This window comes from Mastacembelus armatus, chromosome 18, assembly GCF_900324485.2.
Source record: "Mastacembelus armatus chromosome 18, fMasArm1.2, whole genome shotgun sequence".
In the NCBI taxonomy this organism is placed as follows: Eukaryota; Metazoa; Chordata; class Actinopteri; order Synbranchiformes; family Mastacembelidae; genus Mastacembelus; species Mastacembelus armatus.
Genome location: NC_046650.1, coordinates 6,786,169 through 6,810,331, shown reverse-complemented (window position 1 = coordinate 6,810,331; position 24,163 = coordinate 6,786,169). Strand labels below are relative to the sequence as shown.

Here is a 24,163-nt window from a genome sequence, read left to right as displayed (position 1 = left end):
TCAATGTATTAATTACTGATGGCAGGTAATGCATAAGGTATTTGTGTGCAGAGAAATTGGCTATAGGTTTTCAATTTTCAACAAAACACTTGGTCAAATAAAAGATTTGACTTAATTTGATCAAAAACGTCAAAAAAAAAAGAGAGAAAAAAAGTGCCTACTTAATGATCTTTTATCTAGTTCAAGCAAACTGTGAATATCTAAAAACCTGAAAATGTGCACATCTATAGCTCAGGGTGCACTAAATTAAAGGGTTTACAAAAGAGGACATCACATCCATATCAGGGCAGAACCAGTCTGCCCTTTTTGATAAAACTATTCATTAACTATCATTAGACAACATAATGACAGGCATGTACAACTATGCATTTAAAGTTCTCATATGGTCTACACAGGTTTCAGACAAATTTGCCTTCATCTACAGTAGCTCACTGGACAGAAACACACACACATCTCCACACACTCCAACCACATTTAAACAGCCTAACCATAATTGATGGTGTTACAGGGTGAAAAGACGGTAGGACGACAGTGTGTGTGTGGTATGTAAGTTGAGAAAATAGAAAACAGGCATGGATGGGCGTGAGTGTGTGAGTCCAAGTCAAGACAGAGGTTAATTATAATTTCTAACCTTTGGCCAAACCAGACTCACAGTGAAACACATTTGAAATACAATAGCGTCTTACAGAAAAGGTTATTTTGTCTGTTTTTAACTATATAACAATACATTTGGTCCATGCTCTAAAGGACTAGTTCAACATTATGAGAATAATGCTTCTTTATTGCTGAGCGTTAGATGTCGAGCTGGACATTTTATATTTTTAGCTGCTGTAGAACAAGCCAACAACACATTTTTTGTCCCAAAGTTTGGTTTGAGAAGAGCTGGGCAGGCTACACAAGGGTGGAGTGGACTGAATTAGAAAGCTGCCATATGTCCGCCTTGTGATCACAGACTGGCTTAGTTATAGAGGGACCCGTATATAATGAACATGTACTGAAAGCAATGATGAAAGTGTTCAAGGTGAATGCACAGTGTCCTCACTGTAGGTCATCTTTGCTCTGTCCGTGTTCCTGTCTCTTGCACCTCTGCCTTTCTTTTTTCTTGGACTCTGTACCACTCAGCCAAAGGTCTTACATTCATGGTCATCTTTTTCAGTCTTCTGTTACCTAAATTCTCACTCTGCACTGTCACCACACTTCCCTCATCTCTTGATCTACCTTCACGTTTGACCCCTCATCTGCTGCTTTTACAGTTTGTTGTTCTGTCTCTCCCTGACACCATATCTGGAAGACACAGTCCACATTTCAGATGTGCTTCAGAACAGGAAAAACAAGCCATCCTCTTTTTTTCTAAATCATGTGTCTTTCTTTCTTTCTAAGCTCTCCAACTTCAAATAACTCAAACCTGCAGTGCATGTTCCTCAGCTCCCACACTGAGCTGACTGAACCTGAGGTCTGCAGAGAGGGGAAAATATTGCAAAGAATAGTGAGTGGAGCAGCAGCAGTGGCAGACAGGCGGTGTCCTGGCAATGAAATGGAAGGGACATTTCAGGAGCCACTTGGAAATGCTACTGCATTTGCTCTCAAACAGTTACAAGACACACACACACACACACACACACACTTGAGTAGTGGTTTGGAGAGAGTGTGGGAGTGCATATGCCTCCGTTTCTGAAAATAACCACCAGATGAGGGGCAGGGAGGCAGGGTGAGGCTGGTACAAGGAGATATAAATGGATGCTAATTGTATAGCTCCTTCAGATTACACTCAAATCCAGCAGACATATACACAAACACACACACGCTCCGTCAGTGTATGTGTGTGAAAAAACTATCTTACTTCATACTGGAAACTGTGGTATCAGTCTCTCACTCGGACTCAGATGATTAGTTTTATGGATGTTGAATGCTATAAAGTTGGTGCACACATGGCTTGCCTCTGACTCCAAACACACACACGTACACACAGCACAGATTACAATGGATAATAACTGCCTGGTTCTCAAATGGCATCCAAATCCAACCAAAGAGAACTCCCATGTATTATTTCTATAATCCCTCTAAAAATAGTTTTTGAAAAAAGCAAGACTCAGTCTTCCATCCATACACCAGTCTCCAAATAGCTGGCTGTGAAGACTTTACATGTTTATCTAAGCTTACAAACTCACATTTGTTCTATGTGGATGGACTGAATTAGAAGGAGCTGCATCACATCACCTCAAATACATCACAATTCACTTCCCAAACATTGCCTCTTCTACTGAAGAGTCACTGACTCACTTGCAACATGGACTAATTTTGTTTTTAATCTCACAATAGTCTCTCACTGAAAAAGAGAGGAGAGGCAGTAATGACAGAGGAGTGTGAGCGGAATAGAGATATTAATAGTCGACAATAACCGGTTGACTCTCCTGCTTCCTGAAAGTGCAGTGGAAAAACATTCTGTATAAAACATACCCTCATATACACTTCATATTGCAATAAGGAACACAAATCATGTTTGTCACACAAGCAGTACTCTGTCAAAAACATATTTCTGCAGTATCAGATTTCCAGGAAATGAGAAACTTTTTCTTTGATGTAGCTTTAACAATGTAATTTCTTTGGATATCTGAGCGTTGCATCATCTAATATGAACGTGTTGCAAAACAGTGGTTAGCACTGTTGCCTCACAGCAAGAAGGTTCCTGGTCTGAAACCCATCAGGGACCTTTCTGTGTGGAGTTTGCATGTTCCCCCTGTGCTTGTGTGGGTTTTCTCCAGGTACTCTGGTTTCCTCCCACAGTCCAAAAACATGTATGTCAGGTTGATTGGTGACTCTAAATTGCCCATAGGAGTGAGTGTGAGTGTGTGAGGTTGTTTGTCTCTATGTGGCCCTGTGATGGACTGGTGACCTGTCCAGGGTGGACCCCTGCCTTTCACCCAAAGAGAGCTGGGATAGGCTCCAGCAGATCCCTGGGACCCTGGTTAGGAATAAGTGGGTATAGATGATGGATGAATGGATGTTGCAAAACAGGTTATTAGAGTTAGCAGTTTTGATTACAACCAAACCAAAACCTTAGGGTTCTTTCCTCTTGTCATAAGAAACCACATGACTTCTGAAAGCAGATGAAGCAGTGTGAGCAAAGACAAGCACAACTCAGCAAAACTCGCAGCAGCTCAGTTTGTAGTCCTGTTTCCCCACCTGCTGCTCATGAAAGGTTTAACAACCAAATGCATGGTATGATTTTCTGCCCACTTTCTCTGACAACCAAAAAGAAAAAAAAGAAAAAAAGAGAAGACATTTATTTTACTGTTGGTGTGCTGCCTTTTTGATGTTTAACACATTTTACTACAGAGATCAAATCCATTTAAAACTACCTTACTGGAAGTCTATTGAATCATGTTCCGGAAAAGACAGTATAATTAGTGTGTTTACATTGGTGTGGCTACTGCCTTGTGGTCCAACTGCTCCTTATCAGGCTCAACACCTGCCAAAGGAAAATCTCACATAACTTGTGCAACACAAGCCCTGTCCTTTCTGTGTATCTCCTAATGATTCATGAGGCCTTATTTTTATGCTTGTGGCAAACTGCATACAGAAAAAAGAGTTCTTAAGTGATATATATATAAAACTCATTCTCCTTAAGTATTCATAAAAATGTGAAATTGTATTGGTATTTATTGGTATTCCTATTGTAAGTTATATTTTACATCTACTCCACTAGTAGAAAAGAGGCACATATTTTATTTATTTTTTTTATTCCCTACATGTATTTAACAGTTACTGGTACTACTAGTAACATTGTATTGGATTTCACAATAAAAACAGATGATCAGAAAAAAAAGAACTAATGCAATGTTGGAAAATAAAGTACCTTAATTTTTAAATTAGCTTCATCTTGACCAGCTACGCCATTAAAAAGCTGTGCACACACTAGTAACAATATTCAGGTAATAAAATATATAAAAATGGTGACGCTAATTAAAAAGGCACCTCCTAAATAAACCATTCTGTAGTACAAACATATCTGAATGTCTCTTCCACCACTGAAATTACACTGTCCTCTGGCTCTATTAAATGTGGTTGCGCCACCACACTGCACATTACGGTAACCCGATGAGGGAAAACAAAACCACAGCCCTGTCCTAGCTCGCAACAGTGACGTCAGCGCGCAGCGGCGGTGCAGTGACGCGCGGCTATTGGGTGAGCGGGGCGCTAAACTGTATTGTACCGTAAAAAGATAAGACGCCGATAACAACAACAACAACAGCTGCGCAAACAGATGAGGCCGAATAAACACACGGTCGCACTTTTCGGCTTCACACTATAAAGCTTTCGGGTAAGGAACTATGTTTTTTTGTTGTTTTTTTTTACATATGGTTACGCTAATGTAGCCCCGCACCAGCTTCCGCCCTGTGGGAAGTTTCTTTTGTCCTCTTCAGTCAACAACAACAAAACAAGCGGGTCAGTGTGTTGAAACAAGACGACGGAGTTTTGTTTGTTTTGTTTCACAGCGTAACAAGAGCCCGTTAATAATATCAGACAGGCCTCTGCGTTGTCAGAATAACCGCTTGTCTCGGGAGGTAACGTTACACTATGGATACCTTTGGACTGGAAATACGAGGGGCAGCAGACTAAACACAGCCTGGAGGGTGTGTTAGATACGGGCAGCATCGGCGATACGATGGATGATGCCGTTTCACGATTCATGAATAATTAGCTAATGCACAACTGCCATGTCCCCAGTGTTTTTCTAACAGTGTATACTGTTGATTTGGTCAACATTTCTATGCCTTATGTTGTAGTTCTCTCAGACGTGCAGGCCACATACACACTAACCAGCTGTGGTTTTAGTAACCTTGAATCTCTATAGCATTTATTCAATATGCACACGTATGTATGGGCATTTTCTGTTTTGCTGTGCCACTGTTTCTAACATTTTTCCTAACTCTCCAGATGTCACCATGGCTGCAAAATTCAGTATTTCAGAAAGCGAATCAGACTCATCAGAGGAGGTAGAGGGAGGAAAACAGAAGAAGTCGTCAGCAAGGCAAGAGCAACAGGTTTCTCAGCGCCACGCCCTTGCCTTACCTGAGCTCAGAACAACAGGTAAGAAACCACAAAGGATTATGGGAACTTGGGACTACAAAAGAAAAAGTGACCAGCTTAACGCTAGTGGCAGCTGCACTAAACATTTGGTACTAATGTAAGTAAAGATGCCACAGCACGGTTACAGATTGAGTCGCTAAACCTGCCAAAGTACGTCTGAGCATCCTTAACCACAAACTGCTCCAAATGGGACTAAAACATTCTCCTTGCTTGTAGTTTTGGACTACTTTAACTTTTCTGCCTGTTCATAGGAACATAAGAGGTGGACAAATACACATATACAGTCAGAGAAAGAAAACCTAGTTTGTTGCATTTCTGTTCAGTTGTCACCAGTGTATTCAATGTCCAACATTGCTATTCCAGATCCTTAAGTATTTTATGTCAAATGCTGTGTCAGCATTTAGTAGTTGTTTATGACATTAGCATGAATTTCATCCTAGTTTCACTTTTTCCCCCCCAACAGCTGCTGCAGTGTGACTACCCAGTCTATCCCACAACAGAGGGGAAACAATATTTTATGTCAGTGCATCAATCCAAATTCATTATTTCTCTAACATGTCTGTTTTTACTGCCATTTCTTGGCTTTGTCTGCTCTACTTTGCAGAAATTTACAATCTGGTCGTCCTTATGGGTATTAAAATTAGTTGGGTAGCTATATGAAATGTATGCTAACCAGTTTTGCAAAATGGCTCTGTTCAAAGCAGTAAAGAAGGATTTTATTTTTATTTCATCCACATGGTTTGATGTTTCTGAACATATTGTTCGAGTAATAACTAGTGATTTAAATTCCTCTAATCCTGCTGTATTTCCTGGTGCCTTATGTTGAGCAAGTGTTGCCCCTATGAAGCAGTAAAAAAAAAAAAAAACAACCTTCTCACCTTTCTGTCTCCCATGTAGCCTCCAATCGAATCAGGCTGAGTTCGGAGTCCCAGTCCAGGGTGGATGAGGAGGCTGGTACGCCCACAGACGGAGCTCCATTTAGGGGAAGGTCCAAGTCAGCTCCCCCTGCTCTGTGGGCAGCCAAGAAATATGGCCAGCAGCTCCGAAGGATGAGCGATGAGTTTGACAGCCTCCTGGATAAAGGGGTGAGAATGAGGGGTCAAATGATAGAAGGATTTAAAAGGACTTTTATAAAAAAGGCAAATGAATGTCTTTATGATTAGATACAGCAAGAGAGCGACAGGCAGTTTGTTTGAAAAGAGGTTGTGATAATGGATGTGCTCTGGGTAAAAGATAATTTTCTGCTTGGATAAGACTATGACATTTCCTTAAAAAATGACCTAATCCAATTGGGGAATGAGAATTTTTTATAATTTTTTTCTCTTGCAGGAAATGAGAGTGAGGAATGCTGGCAAGGCCCAAAAGATGCACCACTCTAAAACCTGGTGGAGCTACCTCTTTAGTTACCAGGAGACAGATGGAGAAAACAACCTCCATGAAAACCACACACCCCGCACAGAGTAGGCCCTGAGAGAGGACAGGACCAAAGATGTGACGCCACAAGGACTGAGAAATCTGCGTGAATGAGTAGACAGCAGTGGAGACATGAGAACAGCTGCGACGAGAAGAAGACCTGCTCCAGAAGAATGGTTGGTGTTATCAATAGCACTGAGGTCCAAGATCACTGACATTTTTAGACTTCATCGATGACTACATTTATATACAGTTTTGTATTTGTATTGTGTGATGTAAACAACATTGTAGGGCAACCCACTGTGAAATGGTAAAAAGTGACAAGTGTGGGGACAGCTGTCTGAACCCCTTTAAAAAAAAAAAAAAAATGGACAGAAGGATCAGAAGGAAGAGCAGACCTAAGAACAAAGAACATCATAATAAGGGGATTTGAGAGGTGAACACTCAGTTGAGTTGCCTACCATTTCAGTTGTCTCTCACATCAACACTATGCAATATACTGTAGATGGAGAGACAAATGTGCTGAAATCCACACACCTGACTGTTTCAGGCCACCTTAAACACCGTTAGAATTTCCTTCCTTCTTTCCTTCCTCTTTTTCTTGAGGAAGCTACTGATGTCAGTGTGTTACTAAGGCTTGTTTTGCTGCATATGTTTCTGCTAAACAGACACCACCTCACAAAGATCACTGTAATTTTGTGCCAAAAAAATAGTTCAGGCATCAGAGGGAGAGAATACATAAAGGAAGGATTTTTTAAGTGTTCAAACTTAGGCCTTTTTCCAGCTTCCTGTTCTACTACCTACAATACAGATCCATTAAAACCAATGTACTCAAGTGTCAACTGCTTTATAGCTCAAAATGATTAAAAATGGAACAATCTTTTACAAAGACAATCTCTGATGATACAGAAATATCTTTTGTAAAGCTTCAGGGTTAGATTATATCTGAAGAAAATTACATTAAAGATACATAAAAAGCACAAACCAATATGAGTCTCATTTTAAAGCCTTGGATGAACAAAAAAATAATTTTATGTGTAAATATTTTGTTAATATTTTATTAAATGGCAGGGGTAAGGGTTGTAAGCAATGTGGTCAGAATTTTATTTTACGAGTTCTTATTGTACAAGGTTACCATGCTGGCTAACCTAGCAATAGGCAGTGAACAATCCATGGATCTGATACATGTGATGTGCATATTTAAAGATGAAGGTGGGGATGGATTACAAGGAGCCAGTGCACTATTGTCTTGGTCCCTATTATTCAGTAACCAGCAGATTTAGTCACATTTAAACACAAGTGTAAGAGGCATTAAACTTGAGTTTTTCAAACTACTTAAAGAGCTTGTTCAGAAAAAAAAGGGTTTAAATATGCATTTGTGTAAATGTGAGTTTTTTGCTTTCATCTGCACTGAAGATGAAATAAAATGGGATGTTAATGTATCAAGCCTTAGGTCTGGGAGTACTGATCGAGCACTAGATTTGCATTTATCAAAGTTGTGATTATTGATATTAATCATTATAATCTAAGATCAGCATTTCTATGCTGCTTGGTATCTATATATAAATAGGCTATTTGTGACTTTTTTTAAATCAATGTGTGATTTTTGAAAATGGTGATAGGTTCTACTCGTGTTTTATTCTCTTCCTCTCGACTTGTAGGGTTGAGTTGTGAAGGGCTCGGGTGTACAGGCTGATGGACGGCATTTGCATTATCTTTTCCCTTAAACTTTTCTCCAGCTTTTTTAAAGATTTTTTTTTACCTTACCGTGTTAGGGCTTTCATTTTGATAACAGAATTCAAGACAATCGAAATGGCATCATCTTTTTCTGAGATTGATCCAGTCCTACCACTGTTTGGCAACATAATACATCACTGTGTTAAAACTGGCCGAATTATACTGATAACGCTTTAATATGAATTAGCTTCTGGTGGACAGCTCACAGATATTAACAGGGAAGTCAGGGATAAATGCTTAAGTAACTGTGCAGCTGTAACATACTGTTTTACGTTTCAACACGTCAGTCTGAGTAAATCTGCCCATACATGGTGTTGTGAGCTTGGGGCCAGATAGAAATGCTTTGTTTGCTCGTTAAAATAAAGTTCAGATGAATTTTAAGTATATTATTATGAACTGCCTTGAACATGCTGTAACCTGTATGACACCGCATAGCCAGCCTGGTCCGTTTACCCAATTTCCGCCTTAAGCTTTACAGCTCGCTGTCACATATTACTGTACACGCAAGAAAAATAGGAAAAAAGCACAGTGGCGTGAAAGTGTGTTTACTGTCACAACTGAGAAAAATGAAAATTCAGGCTTGAAACACCATTTTAGTAATAGTCCCATGAGCATTCATGGTTTTGCCTTTTATACCTTTGTGACACTAAATACACCTGAAAGGAAAAACATGCCTGGCCACCTGGGGTTTTGCAACCATCCTTGGTATTACTTGAATCTGGAGATGTGTGTGGACAAAGCAGAATTCTAATAATATTTAACTTTTTTGTTAGATTCCTTTTTCTTTCTAATGACTTTTGTAAATGTATTTTCTCTACAGCTGTGTGACATCTGGTATATGCTGTCCTGATTAAATAATTTAAAGAATGGTTTTAAAGCAAGTCTCTTGTGTGATTCATCATCACGTAGAAGACTGAAAAAACTATTTGGATAGTCAGGTGACAGAAATGCTGATTATCTAAATCCAGCTTCCTTTATCTATTTAAAGCAAACAGAGAATATTATTTAATTGGAATCCTACCTAAAATAATCCAGTACATAGGACAATTTGAAAAACCTCTCTCAAGACCTACTTTTTTCATGTTAGTGCATAAAAATAAGGAAATTGTCTTTAAGTGATGGCTGATTAAATATGTCCGGAAACAAAAAACATTGGTCATTAGGCAACAAATGGTACAGAGTGTATAATGACAATCAGGTTACAATAAACAGGGCAGCTTAATGACCAGTGAGAACTGTTGGAAATCTCATTAACTGAGGAGCGTGTGTCATCTCCCAGCAGTTTGCCACAGCTACATTACATATGGTCAGAAGTAAAGAACAGCGTCAGTAAGAATGTACCATGGAAGACAATTAGCAGCCTATCAAGCCACTGCTGATGGATCCCAGCAATACTTGTGTCCGCAGTCCAGAGCTGACAGTCTCTCCATGTCTCTGTCAGTAAGTGTGAAGTCAAAAATCCTGGCATTGTCCTTTATTCTGCCTGGATTTGACGACTTAGGGAGCACTGGGACACCCTGCTGCACTGCCCAGCGCAACAGGACCTGGAGGGTGGGGACAAAAGAGCAAAGTATTTGTGCTAAACATGTTATTCACTCAACACTGAGAACATAAAGCTGTACATTCACCCAGATCCTTTTGTGTGTGGTTACCTGTGCAGGTGTACATTCACAGTTCTTTGCCACTTCCATAACTATGGGGTCAGTGACCAGCTCCCCAGTTCCTAAAGAGGAGTAGGCTTGGAAACACACCCCATACTCCTCACAAATCCTCCTCAGCTCTGTCTGACGCAGCCGTGGGTGAAACTCTACCTGAAAAAGAAGCCATACACATCCTCTGTACTATTCTTTCAAATTGCATGCACAGAGAACTTTTTCTTTTATTTATTGCATTGATGTAAAATTGCATATATCCTCAATTCACTGTCTGACATTATACCTGGAGCACTGCTGGAGGGACTTTGCAGCTTTGTATCAGTTCCTTCAGGTGTGCCGGTGTGTAGTTAGACACTCCAATGGCCTTCAGCTTCCCCTGGGCATGCAGCTCCTCCAGTGTGGCCCAACTCTTAGCTCGGTTACCTGGAATTACATATTAATTAGGACCTGATCACTGTTACAAACAAGTGATGCACCTGCCCAAGGCAAAGAGTTATTTGAAATGCCTTAGAAAGCAGGCCATACATATACAGTTGTATATAAAGAAGAAACTTGACTTATATGCACTTTACCTGGGTTGTGTTGGTCAGTTACCACCAGACCCTGTGTGCCAGGCCAGTGGATTAGATAAAGGTCTATGTAACCCAAGTCCAGCTGAGACAGACTGTGGAGGGCTCCTCCCATGGCGCTATCACCCTGATCCTTAGGGCCCAACTTACTGTATGGAGTAGGTGAGAGAGGAAGACAGTTAAAGGAAAGATTTGCATAGTGCACTATGCACATAGACACTGCAAGAGCAATCAGCACTGATAGCAACACTGTCTGTGTAATGCTGATATTACCATATTTTTTGGACTATAAGTCACACTGGAATAATAGTCACTTTTAGCAAAAACAGACTTTATTACCTGCACTTTGAAGTCTGCAGTATAGTTTTCTCTTTTGGGAAGCATTTGCACTTGTGCTACACTAAGAGGTAGAGTTTAGCGTGAACGCCTTTTTACTTTCAGGAGTACAATATTATCTTCAACTGAGTCAAGAGTGCCATCTAACACTAGTGACTACTCAACAGAATGACTGTAAATAGACACATAGAAGTCCCTTCCCATACAAATCACACTACAAACCAGAGGAGTAAAAAAGTGTGACTTATACTCCAGAAAATAAAGTGAATCATCACGTTTATTTCCCAGCTGCATTCAAGATGACCTGCATGTTAAAAAGAAATGCTGGAAAGGATATTATTGCAATGTATTTAGTGACCTGCTCTGCTTTTTTTGGGGACATATAATCTTATATACATCACCTGATTATGAATACATCCTCTCTTATCAAGCCATATTTGGGCAGGAGCTCCTTCAGGGCTCGCCCCAAGTCAGCTTCATTCCGGTAGACAGCTGCGCTGTCAAAGGCCCGGTAACCAGCAGCCAGGGCAGCATCCACAGCCCAGTACACATCCTCAGAACCGCATAGCTTGTAGGTCCCCAATCCGAGAAGGGGCATAGGAACCCCCGTATTTAGGACAACAGAAGTGGTGGAGGAGGACATCTTGTCTGAAATGATTTTCTCTGCACCCTGTTTGGACTACTTATTCCATCCAACTCTGTTAAAGAGAAAGAGAGTTAAGTGTGAAATGTTTAACAGGGTTTATTAAGTAATGAAGATTCACACAAATGTATTGCACTAGATAATAATAATAGCACAATAAAGCACACACTCTTACAATAATGCAGTTTTAGAACATCACAGCATAGTCATGAGCACAAACACTGGCACAATAAGCCTCTTTTTTTAAAAAAAAAACAGTGCATCACAATGTTCCTATAACAAAGTGCAACACGTTACTGAGACAAAATGTCAAAGTTTATCTGTATACTGTAATGTAGTTCAACAGCACCGCAAACTACATCACCCAAAACGCCTATACAGTTTTAATCCTTGCCCGTCTCACACACAAACTGGACATTACAGCCTCCACTAAGCTCAAATGTGCTACAGTCAGTTAAAATAAGTCAGTGTGTGAAAACAATGGTGCAATAGCCTCTGAACACTGTACCGATGTTTAAGAGCAGAGACTTTCAGCTGGACATCTCGATGCCTCGTGTCACAACAAACTTAAAAAAATAAAAACAAATACAAATCACGTGACCCTGACGAAGCTTCGTTACGTTACTGCGCGTGTAGGACACGTACGGTTTTTGAGCACTGGTCGAGGTTGTCGAAGTTTATAAACGGCCACAATCCCTCAAAACATCGCGGGGTGTTTTAGTGGAGGAGAGCTTTTGCATATGGTTTCATCGACTGGTAACCACGTGCCTGCTTACGCCTTTTTCCTTAATGCATTAATATGACAGGTGCCGCCTTTTAACTGCGCCTAATGCTGCGGGTCAGTGAACCATTTCCAACACGGTTACATTATATGAATTGAGTACGTCAGAAAGCATCGGTTTATCCACCACTAGTGAAAGCTAGTCATCAGTTTAATAAAAAAAACAACCAAACACACACCAAACCACCTTACGCTACCTTATTCAAAGATTACCCTACTACTACCGGTTTCTACTATCCCTGGTCAGCTGATCGTCATGTGACTCTGGGGGTGGTTTTCGCCGTCACCATAGTGATACCCGCTCCGGTGCCGCTGATTGGATTAAGGTCCAACTAATCAGACAAGCCCAAGAGACCGGAAGGCGGGAACTTGGTGTGTCTAGCCAATCTCGAGGCGAGTCAAGCGTTTGATTGACAGACAAGGTTTTAACTGTTGACGTCCAGCAGGAGGGAGACGTTAGAGCGCGGGACGACATAGGAAAGTCAGACTCTCCTTAACTGTAAACATTACGGTAATAAAAGAGAGAGAGGTAACTTATTATTGCAGTACATCCTCAGGTTAAACTGTATCTGAGCTGTTTTCCTGGCCAACTAGCTAAGAAATATGAAGTTTACATGTAAGCTAACGTAGTATTCTTCCTGTCTAAACTAACCAGTCCTCCACTGCATCAATTCATTCTCGTCTTCCTTTACGATTTTGTTGGCCAAGCCACTTTAGGTCAACCATGCCACTACAGGCTTTCTCCTTCCCTTTCCCTGAAACACGATTCTTCAGAGCCGGTAGTCTCATCTACAAGTTCAAGATCAGAGGAGGCAGCAGCTACAGGCAAGACAAGAGCAGCTCATGACTTCACTTCAGTTTTTTTTCTTTTTCTCCCATGTGGAGAGAGCACATGAAGTCTAATATGAGAGTAATAAAGACCACCGACAAATCCCAGGACCACCAAGTCAAGTTAAACTGGTTAAGCTGATTATACTGACCATGAGGCAACAACAGAAAAAAAAAAATAGTACAATCCCAATAACACCAGTCTTAAGCCAGGATTCTGTGGAAATAGTGGCCTAGAAATAATTTTGCAAAGTATCTATAGTTGCATACCTTGGTGATCTTTCTTTATGACAGTTTACAATAATGAAATGTAATAATTTGTTTTTACAAGTCACCAAACCCAAGACAACTGCTATTGAAAAACCTGGACCACTAGAAAAAGTGCAAATATTTTATTATATATATTACTTCAAATAGAGACTAGTGTCAATTAGACCAACTAGAGACACAAATAGTTATTTTTCTGGCAAAGTAAATCTTCTCAAAATTAGTTCCCTCTGCATTTTCTCCTCAACATTTAATACTAAGACACAGTAAAACTTCTTCACTCTCAAAAGCTGTTGGTTTAATAACTGAGCTGGAAACATTGATCTTTTTTACTGATACTACAACTATAAAGGTTACTATTACATGTTCTGATACACGTCACCTGAGTTTCATTTCATCTACAAGACAAGAGGGTCTAAGGCCCCACAGGATCTGGCTGTCTTTATTCTGGGATAATGTCCTAAAATAAGCGTCCCGATGGATCCTGGAATGCCTTAAAGCATTTCTCTCCTTTTTTTTTTTTTTAAATTGAACTATACTTAATGTTTTTGACACTGGAGAGTCAGCAGCACTCCACTGCTACACTTTGATATTTATGCCCAACAGTCACAAGCTTTTCAATACATGTGCTGCATCAGCAAAAATACATTCACTGGTGCAAACTGGTGTAATCAGCTTTACAGCATTAGGAAGAAAAAAAAAAAAAACATTGCCAAACCTGGGAGTGCTACAAATATACAAATCTGTTGTAAGATAGTTATAATATGTACACTGTATTTCATCAGTGGTGAGGAAACGATAGAAGTAAACTGCTTCGATCAGGAACTGGAGGTAATTATATTTCAGCTACTTAGTCACTCTGTTAACATCACACATTTGTTATATTGACTTATTGTTATTCTCTCAATCCTTTCTCAAATTAATTGATTAAATAATTTCCACAGTAAATTCAGTCTGACCTCACTTTATTCATATTACACTTCTCTTTTTATCTCCTTCACTTTAACCCTTTATTTCTCTACCCCTTTGTTTTCAGGACATCATCAGAACTGTTCTTGGCAACCTGGACAGTCTTCAGCCTTTCTCCTCTACAAACTTTAATGTCTTTCCTTGTATCCTTTACAATCACTGTATACATGTGTCTGCTAGCTTTCTATATATTCCACTGTTCATCCCCATGTCAGTTCTGTACAGTACATCTCTCTATCACATTTCCAGCCTTTGTCACTGTGATACATGTGCAGGAGGTCATGCAGCTAGGTTAATTATCTTTAAAAGCTGCCAACACTGCAAAATACTGATCAAAGGACAGGACCACAGATTGCTGTCATCTCCTTGCAGACTCATGTTGAAAGTGCTGATTTACTAGAGGTTAACTGTAACTACCAGATAAGAAGCATTGGGAGGGAGTGTCTAAGGTGATGTGCAAACACAGTGAGAAGAAGCTGAGAGCCTATCCTTTCATTCTCTTCCTCTATCTGGAGAAAAACACACAGAACGGTGAGGGAAAAGCACACAGCTTGTCTAGACTTTTCAGAAAATGCATCCTGTAGCTACATGCAAACCGTTGCAAAGATTACAAAACATACATACAGAAGTTACACATTCAGGACCTCACTCACTCACGGTTACAGGCACGTGTCACACACATTAGGCAGTAAAAACTATGCCTGACACAAACAGGCACAAATCTGAGTTAGTCTTTTCTCTTCGACCCATATGTCTCTCTTGATCCCGGTGTTTCAGATAAGAGTCACGTCAAGTTGTACCTATGTAGCCCAATGTCACAGAGCATAAATTTGTGTTTTTGTACCATAAATAGCCCTGTTGTGAGGTATTGTCTGTGTGATAATACCGGATATTGTGATTGTCAGTATAGTACAGAAACAGACATACAAGAAACTGTTCAGGCATGGTGATGTCTCCTATTTAACTTTCAGGAAAGAAAGCAGAGGAGAAGTTAAACCCAGTGAGTTTTTGTTCTCTTACTTACATATAAGTGAGAATAAAGAATGTGTAGATTGTAAGATTGTTTCATTTCTACAATCAAACTCTCTTACAATACCCAGGGGGGTATTGTAAGAGAGTATTACTGAAAGAACACGGTTTACCGTTCAAGTTACTAGTTTTTGTAAAGCAAATAATGTTCACCCCATCTTGTTTCACAGTGATGCTCACTGAATGGATTATTGCAGTATTGCACTGCATTATATTATTGAACGTACTGAAAATGGCCCCTACTGTGCTTTTAGTATATTAGGGGACAAAATAATGGGTATATTCATAATATAATACAGTGCAGTGTAGTACAACCACAATCTAATACTCCAGAAATGTCAATAGGCCTAATTAATTCTCTGACAGTGTCCACAGTGCATTACAAACTTAAAGATGGATCAAATTAAATTGAACAGGTGTCTTATCACATCTATCCCTGGTGTCATATGTTTGTTTTTTGGTTTCTAGGAGAAAGAATTATCACAGCACTTCTATGTTTCTGAGCCCCAGTCAAAACGCTGTAAGACAGATTCACCACTAGAGGGGGCCATACTAAAGGACTTAATCAAAGACATGGCGGCTGAAAGCAAGGCGTCTGTGATGAGGTGAGTTCTCACAATACCACTGTAATGCATCTGCAGCTCTCAGCTTTAATGTTCTCAGTCATTTTAACTTAAAACATATTTGTGCTGCTTAAAGTACAAAGAATCACAATAGAATGATTTAAAAAAAAAAAAAAATCACTGCAAATAACATGTATTGAATTACTTCAGATCCAACTAAATTTGACTTCAAGAAATGTTTTGCCATAATGTATAATCATGGTAGCTGTTCTATATCTCTGGGTGTGTCAGACCATTGTGGAAATCACTGCAACAGCAATATATTACTGTAAGAATGACAAAAACTGCCTTTGACTGTGACAGTAAATGCAGCAGGTGTTATTGGCCTCATCATGGGTTACAGTGTACTGTTATCCACTGTCATTGTGTTTCTTTCTTCCTCCTCACTGGGAACATCATGTGTTGTAAAGGTGGCGATGTGATTAATGAGAGGCAAGAGGAAGCTTGTTTACACAAGCACTGTACACGTTAATATACACAGAAATGAAAATAAGTGTTCTTGTTCATGAAATCATTCACATCTATTCCGACAACCAACCTGATAACCACACAAACACACACTTGCTCGCTCCAGTGACTCTCACAATTATGAGACAGACAAGAGGTGAACGGGCGCCATTTCAATCACTGACAGGCAGATCAGTGGGGTGAAAATGATTATTTAAAGTGCACACTCACACAAACCTACACACACACACAGACACACACAAAAAGGTCTTGTCCTCCACCTGGCTTATATTTAACTTATGTAAACACAATTGTGTCTTTTTTTTTTTTAAACTTAAGGAACACACACTCTGATGCACAAAGTATATAAACATCATCACCGATTCACAGGAAAAAAAACTCATTGAGCAATTTCACTCAGTAACATTTACCACATTATATTACATGTCCTTACAAAGCTGCTACACAAAAACACACAGTGGTACCAGTTCAAAAGCCAAGTATGGCACACACACAGAGCCCAAACACAATTACTGTGCATGCATACTCAATATGCAAAACATGTAGTACACACACATACACTGAGCAAGAGGTCATTTCATCACAGGAAAGTCTAGTCTAAGAATCTGGGCAAATAGGAAGCAGTTCTCCTGTTAATGTATTAATAAATCTGGTTGTGTCCCAGTTCCAGCCAGCTGCACATGGACAATCCACACGCAGAGAGAGGGGTCAAAGAGGAGCCGGGACTTGCCGACAAGGTGATGCTTTTTAAGTGCTCAACTGATTTGTCACACTCTGAAATGTCAAACGAAGAAGTCAGCCATTTTATCACAGTTGCTTAGAATTAACTGAACCCAACAATTCATCTTCTAGTTTATAACACCATTTCATTTCCTCTCCGCCACATACTCAAACACACACACACACACACAACTTGCAGCACCTCTGTCTTTACTGCAGCCCCAGGGTAACATTAGCTCAGACAGGTAGGATAACGAGTGTGATTAAGGTTAATAATAGCATTACATCAGACACAGAGTGTACAGGTTTCTGTGTATATGCCAGAGAGAGTGTGTGTTTCTGCTGATGTGCTTCAGTTTGATTAGCAACCAAGTCCCAAAATTACCCTCCATCCCACTCCCATCTCATCCACAGCCCTTCATCTCATCTGATTTTTTTTTAACACTTGTCCACTCTGACTTTTTTCCACCTCTTCAATGTCTCGCTTTGTTTTTTTTTTTTCCCCAACGTGTGTTTCAAGCGGAAAAAATGATTTAAACTAATTATGTCAGCCCATTGAGTTATTTATTTTCTTAACTCTGAGCAGGAAGTGCCAATTGAAGTCTACAAAGCTTTGACAAGGATTAGGTTTGAGTATTGTGGTAATCTCCGGGTGATCTTTAAGAACATGTTATTCTTGCACACACAAGTTCAAAAGAATAGTAAACATTTTTATAAGTAAATTCCAATTCACACTGATAGTGGGGGCAGATTTGGAGGGTTTAACTAAAGCAACACACTGTACTAACATCTAGGACTAGTTCTACACCAGCTCCCACAAGGTGAATGTATGAAAGTCTGTAGCCACAAATTATAATATAGTTAACTCATTATATACTAACTCTAAGTTAGCAGCCCAGAAATGTTAATGGCTTATGTTTGAGCAGATTCAATATACTGTTTCTTTGTCACTCTTCTGTATTTTTGACACTTCCCTAACCCCTTTATTCAGAGTGCTGCTTTTAAACAGCCACACGAACTCAATATAGAATCTAGAGAAGAAGAAGAAGATCAGACTGGACGATAGCTGTTTGGTGGGTCTTTTTAATTTCTTCTAATCCTGCAGAAAGAGACCATGGAGTTTAATAACTCACCCATCTGAGATCAGGAGTCAGCACGGCCAGTGAAAGGGGGACTCCAGGTGAAGTGTTTACTATTCTTTTTACTATCCTTGTCCTCCACAGGATGGAGGAGGAGAGGAGGAAGAGGAGGTAGAAAATGCAAACATGGCCCTTGAGACATCTGGGAGGTCAGGGATTCTGACCCGACTGGCCAGGTAGGTAAGGCAGTGAGTGGGTATACCTTCAGCCCGAGTAGCCAGGTTCAGAGCAGCTACATGTTCATTTCACTTGCATGCTACACACAAAAGCTGAAACGTTAACTTAGCAGCAGATCAGTACATCTGCACACAGCAGGGGTTAAGCCTCAGCTCTGTGGATATGGTGATGATATCACCCTCTTACTTGTAGATTTGATTGACTTTTACACCCACCGGAGAAACAAAAGCTGATTAGTACTGATGATCTGCATGAAAAAATTTGCCAAAGATTAAAATGGACTGGGGAAATCCAGCTATTATTCGCACAGAAATTATCCCTGTGACATGTCTGTTAAGACAAGCTGAAACACTAGATGTCCCTAGGCAAGACAAAGACTGACAGATGTAACTCCACAGCACAGGAACATGCCAATCTTACAAATGAGCCTTTCTGCAGTAATAATGATATACGGTAGCAGAATTATGGGGTCAGACCTAAAATGTCTCTCTCTCTCTCCCTCTCTCTCACTTTGCAGCTATGTCTTCCCTTTCTCTGTGTTCTTCAGAGACCACTGAAATGTCAGAGCACCATACTGGTCCCACTAGTGGAGCCTTACTGGGGTTTATTAGGTTTATAAACTGATCACAAAACTGTGTTATGGTTTTTAAACATTAAGAGATTTGTTAGGTTTCTGTTTCCTTCATCTTCCACTTATTTTTTTATATTGTTAATGTCATTGAGGTTTCTGTTCTTGTTCTATTATTCATATCAGACTTGATGTTTGTTGATTTGTTAGAAACCTAAACTATTGTTACAGAGATGGAAATTCAATATACTATGTTTTGTAGTTTTTCACCAGAATAAGAGAACAAATGTTATTACTCCTGTGTTTCCTATTCCCTTCATGGTTCATTCCTTTGTTTGATGTTCCAACATCTTTAACTTGTTTCGGTTTTATTTTACTTAAATCGTTTATTTTCCTGTAGGTTGTTTGGTTTGCAGGACAGAAAGGGTAAGCAAACAGTAAATAAATAAATAAATGTGTGCCCCTAAAATCAACATCATGTCTTTGTTATATATAGATCCGATTTCCTTTCACCATTGAATTCTGATCTTCAGTCTACTGCATTTTTTCTACCTTCATATGCTGGTGTTAAGACAACATACACAGAGTTGTCTTGTGTTCAGGTTTGAATTTATGCAAATAACGTTTCCTGATTCTGTACATTACAGCCACTGTGCTGTGTTTTTACTGCATTAACATGAGGAAAATGTATTTTAGAGCAGCTTATGGAATTATTATGTAAAGCATGAACAGAACAGTTATATCTTTCCTCCATGACTGTCCAGTGAGTTCACAAGAACACACACAACCATTGTAAATAATCTTCCTTAATATGTCTACTCCTGTGTGTGTCCTTAAGTGCACATCTTCAGCTTCAGTGAGTATCACCTTGTGGAAACTCCACTTTCCTCCTGTCAATCTAAATTAGCCCAGTGTTGTGTGTGTGTGTGTGTACGTCCTAAGTCTTAGGAACTGAAATATTTTAAAATCTGCACACATACACACAAATCTTTGCAGCTAATTTTAATTTTACCTGTAACTGCTATAGAAAAATGAAATGCTATTGTAAACAGACGGGTCTGTCAGACAATATGTTGAAAATGTGGGTGGAGGGGGTGAGGGGGGGGGGGTTCAAATGTGTCAACTTGACTAAAACATCATCTTAGAAATAGGAACAGGTTGCCTAATCCTCTCTTTATATTGTCATAGAGCCCAAAATAACACACACATAATTTATCTTGCACTCACATCTACTCGCACTTTAACAACACACACTATTCTGTCAGACATAATAACACACACACACACACACACACACACACACACAGTAAGAGTACCTAGAATAACAGTCACACATGATTGCACCATCCGTAACTTACACTGCTATACAGACACACATTACGTACTTTTATCCACACACACACACAATGAGATTAAAATAACAGGGCAGAAGTGGAAGCGGACACGTTAATGACATAGTTATTCAAGACGCCATGGTTTCCACGGCAGCCGAGAGCGACAGGGCCACTGAACGATACAAACATCACTCACCCCGCTGAGTCACACTGCAGTAATCTGTGTGTGTGTGTGTGTGTGTGTGTGTGTGTGTGTGTGTGTGTGTGTGTGCAAAAAAGTCTCTGGTTTAAGGAAGTTCATTCACATCTCTCCCTGCTGATGAGGAGCCTGTGACCTGCTGTCACACTCACACTCTCTCTTGGGTTGGGATGAAATGAGAAGAAACACACACTGCAGCCGTCTGTGCAACTTACAGCTAACACACTAACAGCTTTGTGTGTTTGTGTGTGTTTGTGTTTGTGTGTTTGTGTGTGTGTGTGTGTGTGTGTGTGTGTGTGTGTGTGGGTGGGGGGGGGGTTCAACTGATGATATCACACTTTCTGTTTTCCTATTGACATAACTGGATTGGGAATGTTTGGGGAAGAGGGACCATAAGATGATAATTGTGTTTTCTTTAGAGTGAGAGAGGTTGTGTGTGTTCAACACTCCATCCCACATTATCACAAACACTGCAGCCTCTTCATAAAGCACCTTGAAATAGGTATTTTGTTGCTCTAACATCGCCTACTGACATACAGTACAAAACATTACTAAGAGTAATTCATTGTATTGTTGTGTAACGTTGTTGGTGTTTCTTGACAATAAATCTCTTTGTATTGTCTAACCTTTTTGCAAGGCTAACCACCATAACTCAAGTAGCCCATTTTTTCTATTTCAGTGACCTTCTCATTACTCTCATTTATTTGTAGAAAGAAATGAATATTTATTTAGTAATTTTTGAAAACAAGGCCAGAAATGACTTAAATTAACTTAATGAAACAATGATGATTCATACGCAAGTACGGGACTAAATATTCATTGAACCAAGCACATAGGCGCTTACGGCCAGCTGCCTGTCACACACACTACGTGCCAAACAGCTGCTGTGTTCAATTCACACAGGCTCTGTGGGACACACTGCCACGGTCCCTGTACCAACACCAAACCCAATAAAGACACACAGTGGTGCAACACAATACCGAAAACAGCTTAAACAAAATCATACAAAAACACATTTAACTTGAAGTCAGCAGCATAAACTAACATGGGAAAATCAGTTGGCTTCACACTTAAACCACTGCAAAGTACCAGCACTAAAGCAATAACAAAGAAAATTCTGTTTTAACACACATATTAAAAACAAAATGAGAAACATTCCTACCTTTAATGAGACAGAATAAACCAAACCAGGTTTGCTCTCCTGAGCTGCTGTGCTGCAGTGAGGCCTTCAGCTCCCAGGTGAGTTTTTCCACGAGTGGCTGATGTTTGGTTCATGTTAGCTTTATGCAAGAACCAGTGCTAATGCTGCATTATCTGGGCTAGGTAGAGTCTTCCTTGGGTTACTGAGTATCATCATACTGTCCTTTATTGTAAATCCAAAGTTAGTCAGATTTTCTTGTATTTGCCTCAGTTTTGTCACTGTTGAAAACACAGCTGACCAGCATTAGTCTCATTAGGCTACTTCCCCTGACACCTGCAGGTTAAGGAAAGACCTGGTAAAGCTCACCTTAATTTAAAATAGCGACACTTATGTGTTGCGGGGAGAAGTGCAGGACAGACTAAAGATTTTGGGCTGGTGGAGGGGGATGTTTAACTTATTTTGCTTTTATTTTAAATTAGGAGGCAGTTTATTTTACAATTAGAACTGATACAAAAGTAATTATTGTGACTATGAATTATTTGAAATCTCTCTAACTTTAATTTGGAGGAGCTCAGGTATGTTCTGGCTGCCCCGTGATTTGAGTGCATTTTGAAAGGATGACCTGGTAGCTGACCTAGCAAATAAGACATTTGTTCCTTAAAGCTGAAAACCAGTTTCTAGCAGGGAACCACAAAAGGGGACAGAGGAAGATCATTTGGGAACTTTCTGGCAACACTTTCGAAGAATTAAACAGTTTGTGACCTTTGTAACATGTCACTGAAGACACTGCTGCAAAAAATCCAACAGTCTATTGAGAGTCTATTAAAAATTGTCTTTACCCGCTGGAGTTTTAAGAGGGTGGTTGCTAAGACAAAGAAAAGAAGCAGAGCCAGGCACTCCACAAATGTGCCCACCATGTGCCACACACACACACACACACACACACACACACAGAGTTCACCCAAACCCACAATATCTTCTGACCCTGCCCTGCCCTTCCTCCTGCACCCACAAATGGAAAACCCAGGCAAACTTTATATATGTGTGTGTGTGTGTGTGTGTGTGTGTGTGGTTTCGGCCTCCCATTCAGTTTAGTTTATTAGTTCACTTGTAGTGTGTATCAACTGGCAGCCGAGGCCTGGACCATTATTATTTTTTGTGTGATTTGTGCATGTGCATGAATGCACGTGGACTTTTGTGTGCACATGTGTGAGCGTCATGCATGTGTATGTGTGTGAGGTACAGCAGAGTGTGTGTTCTTACCATCGTGGCGTTGCGTCGATGGAAAACCTATCTAGTTTTCCTCTGTGTCACAGCAGCGGTCCCCCTAAAGGTTTTAAACAGAGTGCAAGGATGGGGAGGGTGAAGGGACACAGACATGTTAACACACTCCAGGAGAAAGACGTTAAGGGAAGACGTTTGAGGTCATTTCAGTATTTTTATAGAATTTCATATCTTTGGTTTCACAGGTAGGAGGAGAAGACAAAGGGAGACCTGTAAAAAAAAAAAAAAAAAAAAAAAAAAAGACAGTTATCTAATTGTGGGTGTGTCTGGAGCTATAAGTGCCTTCGCTCTTACCTGTGTTACTTATATCCCTGCATGACACTTAGATCACACTCACACACACCTGTCAGTCGACACACCTGCACCGCACTCAAGACGCTGCTTCTCCACTCTACTGTACGTCTTCAGGTAAGACCATTTTTACACCTGGAATAAACCTCTGTGCATTACTCTACATGTTGGTCTAACAGAGCCTAAAATCCTCTAATTCATGTCTTAGATTGTTCCTTTTTAGTTTTAGCAGGCAGCTGTATGAGTCAGATTAAGCTGAAATGCTGTGCATTTGAAGAAATGCATGTTTAACAAGGATTTTGCTCTTCACATTCTGAGTTCTTGCATGTGTTTTTATTACGTATCACAACAATAACAGATAGTGTGATGATAGTGTAATGTCGCAGTTTGTGGAGAGAGGTCTTAGAATTTCAGGGACAGTAATTTAAAATGCCTCACAATTAGAAAAAAGTATTAAAAAGATATTGGAGAATATTTTTTGTTAGCTATTTCTTTGATTTATTGTTAAACACTGTATTATTTCATAAAACATTATATCAGATTAAACAAAAGGTTCCTTAGAGTAGATAATTAGCAAAAAGTTTTAAAAGATGATATCCTTCTGATAATGTTTGGTATGAAGAAGAAACCTGAGTGTAAGGTAAATATAAGAGAATAAACTGATTTGGGTGAGTTACATTCAAATAGTTTCAACTCTCACTTATCAAATATGTAACCTTCAGTATTAAGACTTATGACTTGTGTCTTTAAGCAACTGTGTATGACAGATTTTCAGGCTTGAAATTAAAGATAAGATAAGATAAGATAAGATAAGATAAGGGAAAATTCACACTTTTTGTGTTCTAAGGTCTTTCTACACACGTTTTGTTATTTTTATAGGCAGGGCTGATAACATTTTGAC

The 24,163-nt window shown here is 39.7% G+C and overlaps 4 protein-coding genes across 6 annotated transcripts in view; 2 read left to right on the top strand and 2 right to left on the bottom strand.

Annotated features, from left to right (window-relative positions):
- Positions 1–6,074, bottom strand: part of slc8a4b (solute carrier family 8 member 4b) — an 88,797-nt gene extending 82,723 nt beyond the window's left edge. Inside the window, exon 1 of the mRNA XM_026315896.1 lies at positions 5,970–6,074. The gene's annotated coding sequence lies outside the window, so the exon portion shown is untranslated. The remainder of the gene's footprint in view (positions 1–5,969) is intronic.
- On the top strand, positions 4,152–7,530 carry badb (BCL2 associated agonist of cell death b). Its single transcript, XM_026315941.2, has 4 exons — positions 4,152–4,321; positions 4,939–5,091; positions 5,989–6,176; positions 6,421–7,530. The coding sequence occupies exons 2-4, from the start codon at positions 4,947–4,949 to the stop codon at positions 6,553–6,555; spliced, it is 468 nt and encodes a 155-aa protein (XP_026171726.1). The 5' UTR covers positions 4,152–4,321; positions 4,939–4,946; the 3' UTR covers positions 6,556–7,530.
- Positions 7,531–8,832: 1,302 nt separating this feature from the next.
- Positions 8,833–12,479, bottom strand: LOC113135698 (uncharacterized oxidoreductase YtbE). Of its 3 annotated transcripts, none has more exons than XM_026315918.2 (6): positions 12,423–12,479; positions 11,203–11,499; positions 10,469–10,614; positions 10,180–10,319; positions 9,894–10,052; positions 8,833–9,785 (listed from the first exon to the last, which is right to left on the bottom strand). In XM_026315918.2, exons 2-6 carry the CDS (start codon positions 11,442–11,444, stop codon positions 9,606–9,608), a joined length of 867 nt encoding a protein of 288 aa, XP_026171703.1. In that variant the 5' UTR covers positions 11,445–11,499; positions 12,423–12,479; the 3' UTR covers positions 8,833–9,605. The 3 variants fall into 3 exon arrangements, with proteins under 3 accessions (XP_026171703.1, XP_026171710.1, XP_026171717.1); XM_026315925.2 differs by lacking the exon at positions 12,423–12,479 and adding an exon at positions 12,090–12,405; XM_026315932.2 differs by lacking the exon at positions 12,423–12,479 and adding an exon at positions 11,953–11,970.
- Positions 12,480–12,677: 198 nt separating this feature from the next.
- majin (membrane anchored junction protein) lies at positions 12,678–19,755 on the top strand. Its single transcript, XM_026298568.1, has 10 exons — positions 12,678–12,754; positions 12,943–13,050; positions 14,106–14,151; positions 14,357–14,432; positions 14,710–14,820; positions 15,261–15,289; positions 15,787–15,923; positions 17,074–17,146; positions 18,353–18,444; positions 18,963–19,755. The coding sequence occupies exons 2-10, from the start codon at positions 12,950–12,952 to the stop codon at positions 19,000–19,002; spliced, it is 705 nt and encodes a 234-aa protein (XP_026154353.1). The 5' UTR covers positions 12,678–12,754; positions 12,943–12,949; the 3' UTR covers positions 19,003–19,755.
- Positions 19,756–24,163: the final 4,408 nt, after the last annotated feature.

Bases quoted from the DNA above. Each gene is read 5' to 3' on its own strand.
- badb (XM_026315941.2), top strand. From the start codon at position 4,947: ATGGCTGCAAAATTCAGTATTTCAGAAAGCGAATCAGACTCATCAGAG. The intron at 5,092-5,988 runs GTAAGAAACCAC...TCTCCCATGTAG, and splicing joins ACCTGAGCTCAGAACAACAG to CCTCCAATCGAATCAGGCTG. The intron at 6,177-6,420 runs GTGAGAATGAGG...TTTCTCTTGCAG, and splicing joins ACAGCCTCCTGGATAAAGGG to GAAATGAGAGTGAGGAATGC.
- LOC113135698 (XM_026315918.2), bottom strand. From the start codon at position 11,444: ATGTCCTCCTCCACCACTTCTGTTGTCCTAAATACGGGGGTTCCTATG. The intron at 10,320-10,468 runs GTAAAGTGCATA...ATGTAATTCCAG, and splicing joins AACTGACCAACACAACCCAG to GTAACCGAGCTAAGAGTTGG. The intron at 10,053-10,179 runs GTATAATGTCAG...CTTCTTTTTCAG, and splicing joins TCCCTCCAGCAGTGCTCCAG to GTAGAGTTTCACCCACGGCT.
- majin (XM_026298568.1), top strand. From the start codon at position 12,950: ATGCCACTACAGGCTTTCTCCTTCCCTTTCCCTGAAACACGATTCTTC. The intron at 14,433-14,709 runs GTATCCTTTACA...TGTAACTACCAG, and splicing joins AAACTTTAATGTCTTTCCTT to ATAAGAAGCATTGGGAGGGA. The intron at 14,821-15,260 runs GTGAGGGAAAAG...TTTAACTTTCAG, and splicing joins GGAGAAAAACACACAGAACG to GAAAGAAAGCAGAGGAGAAG.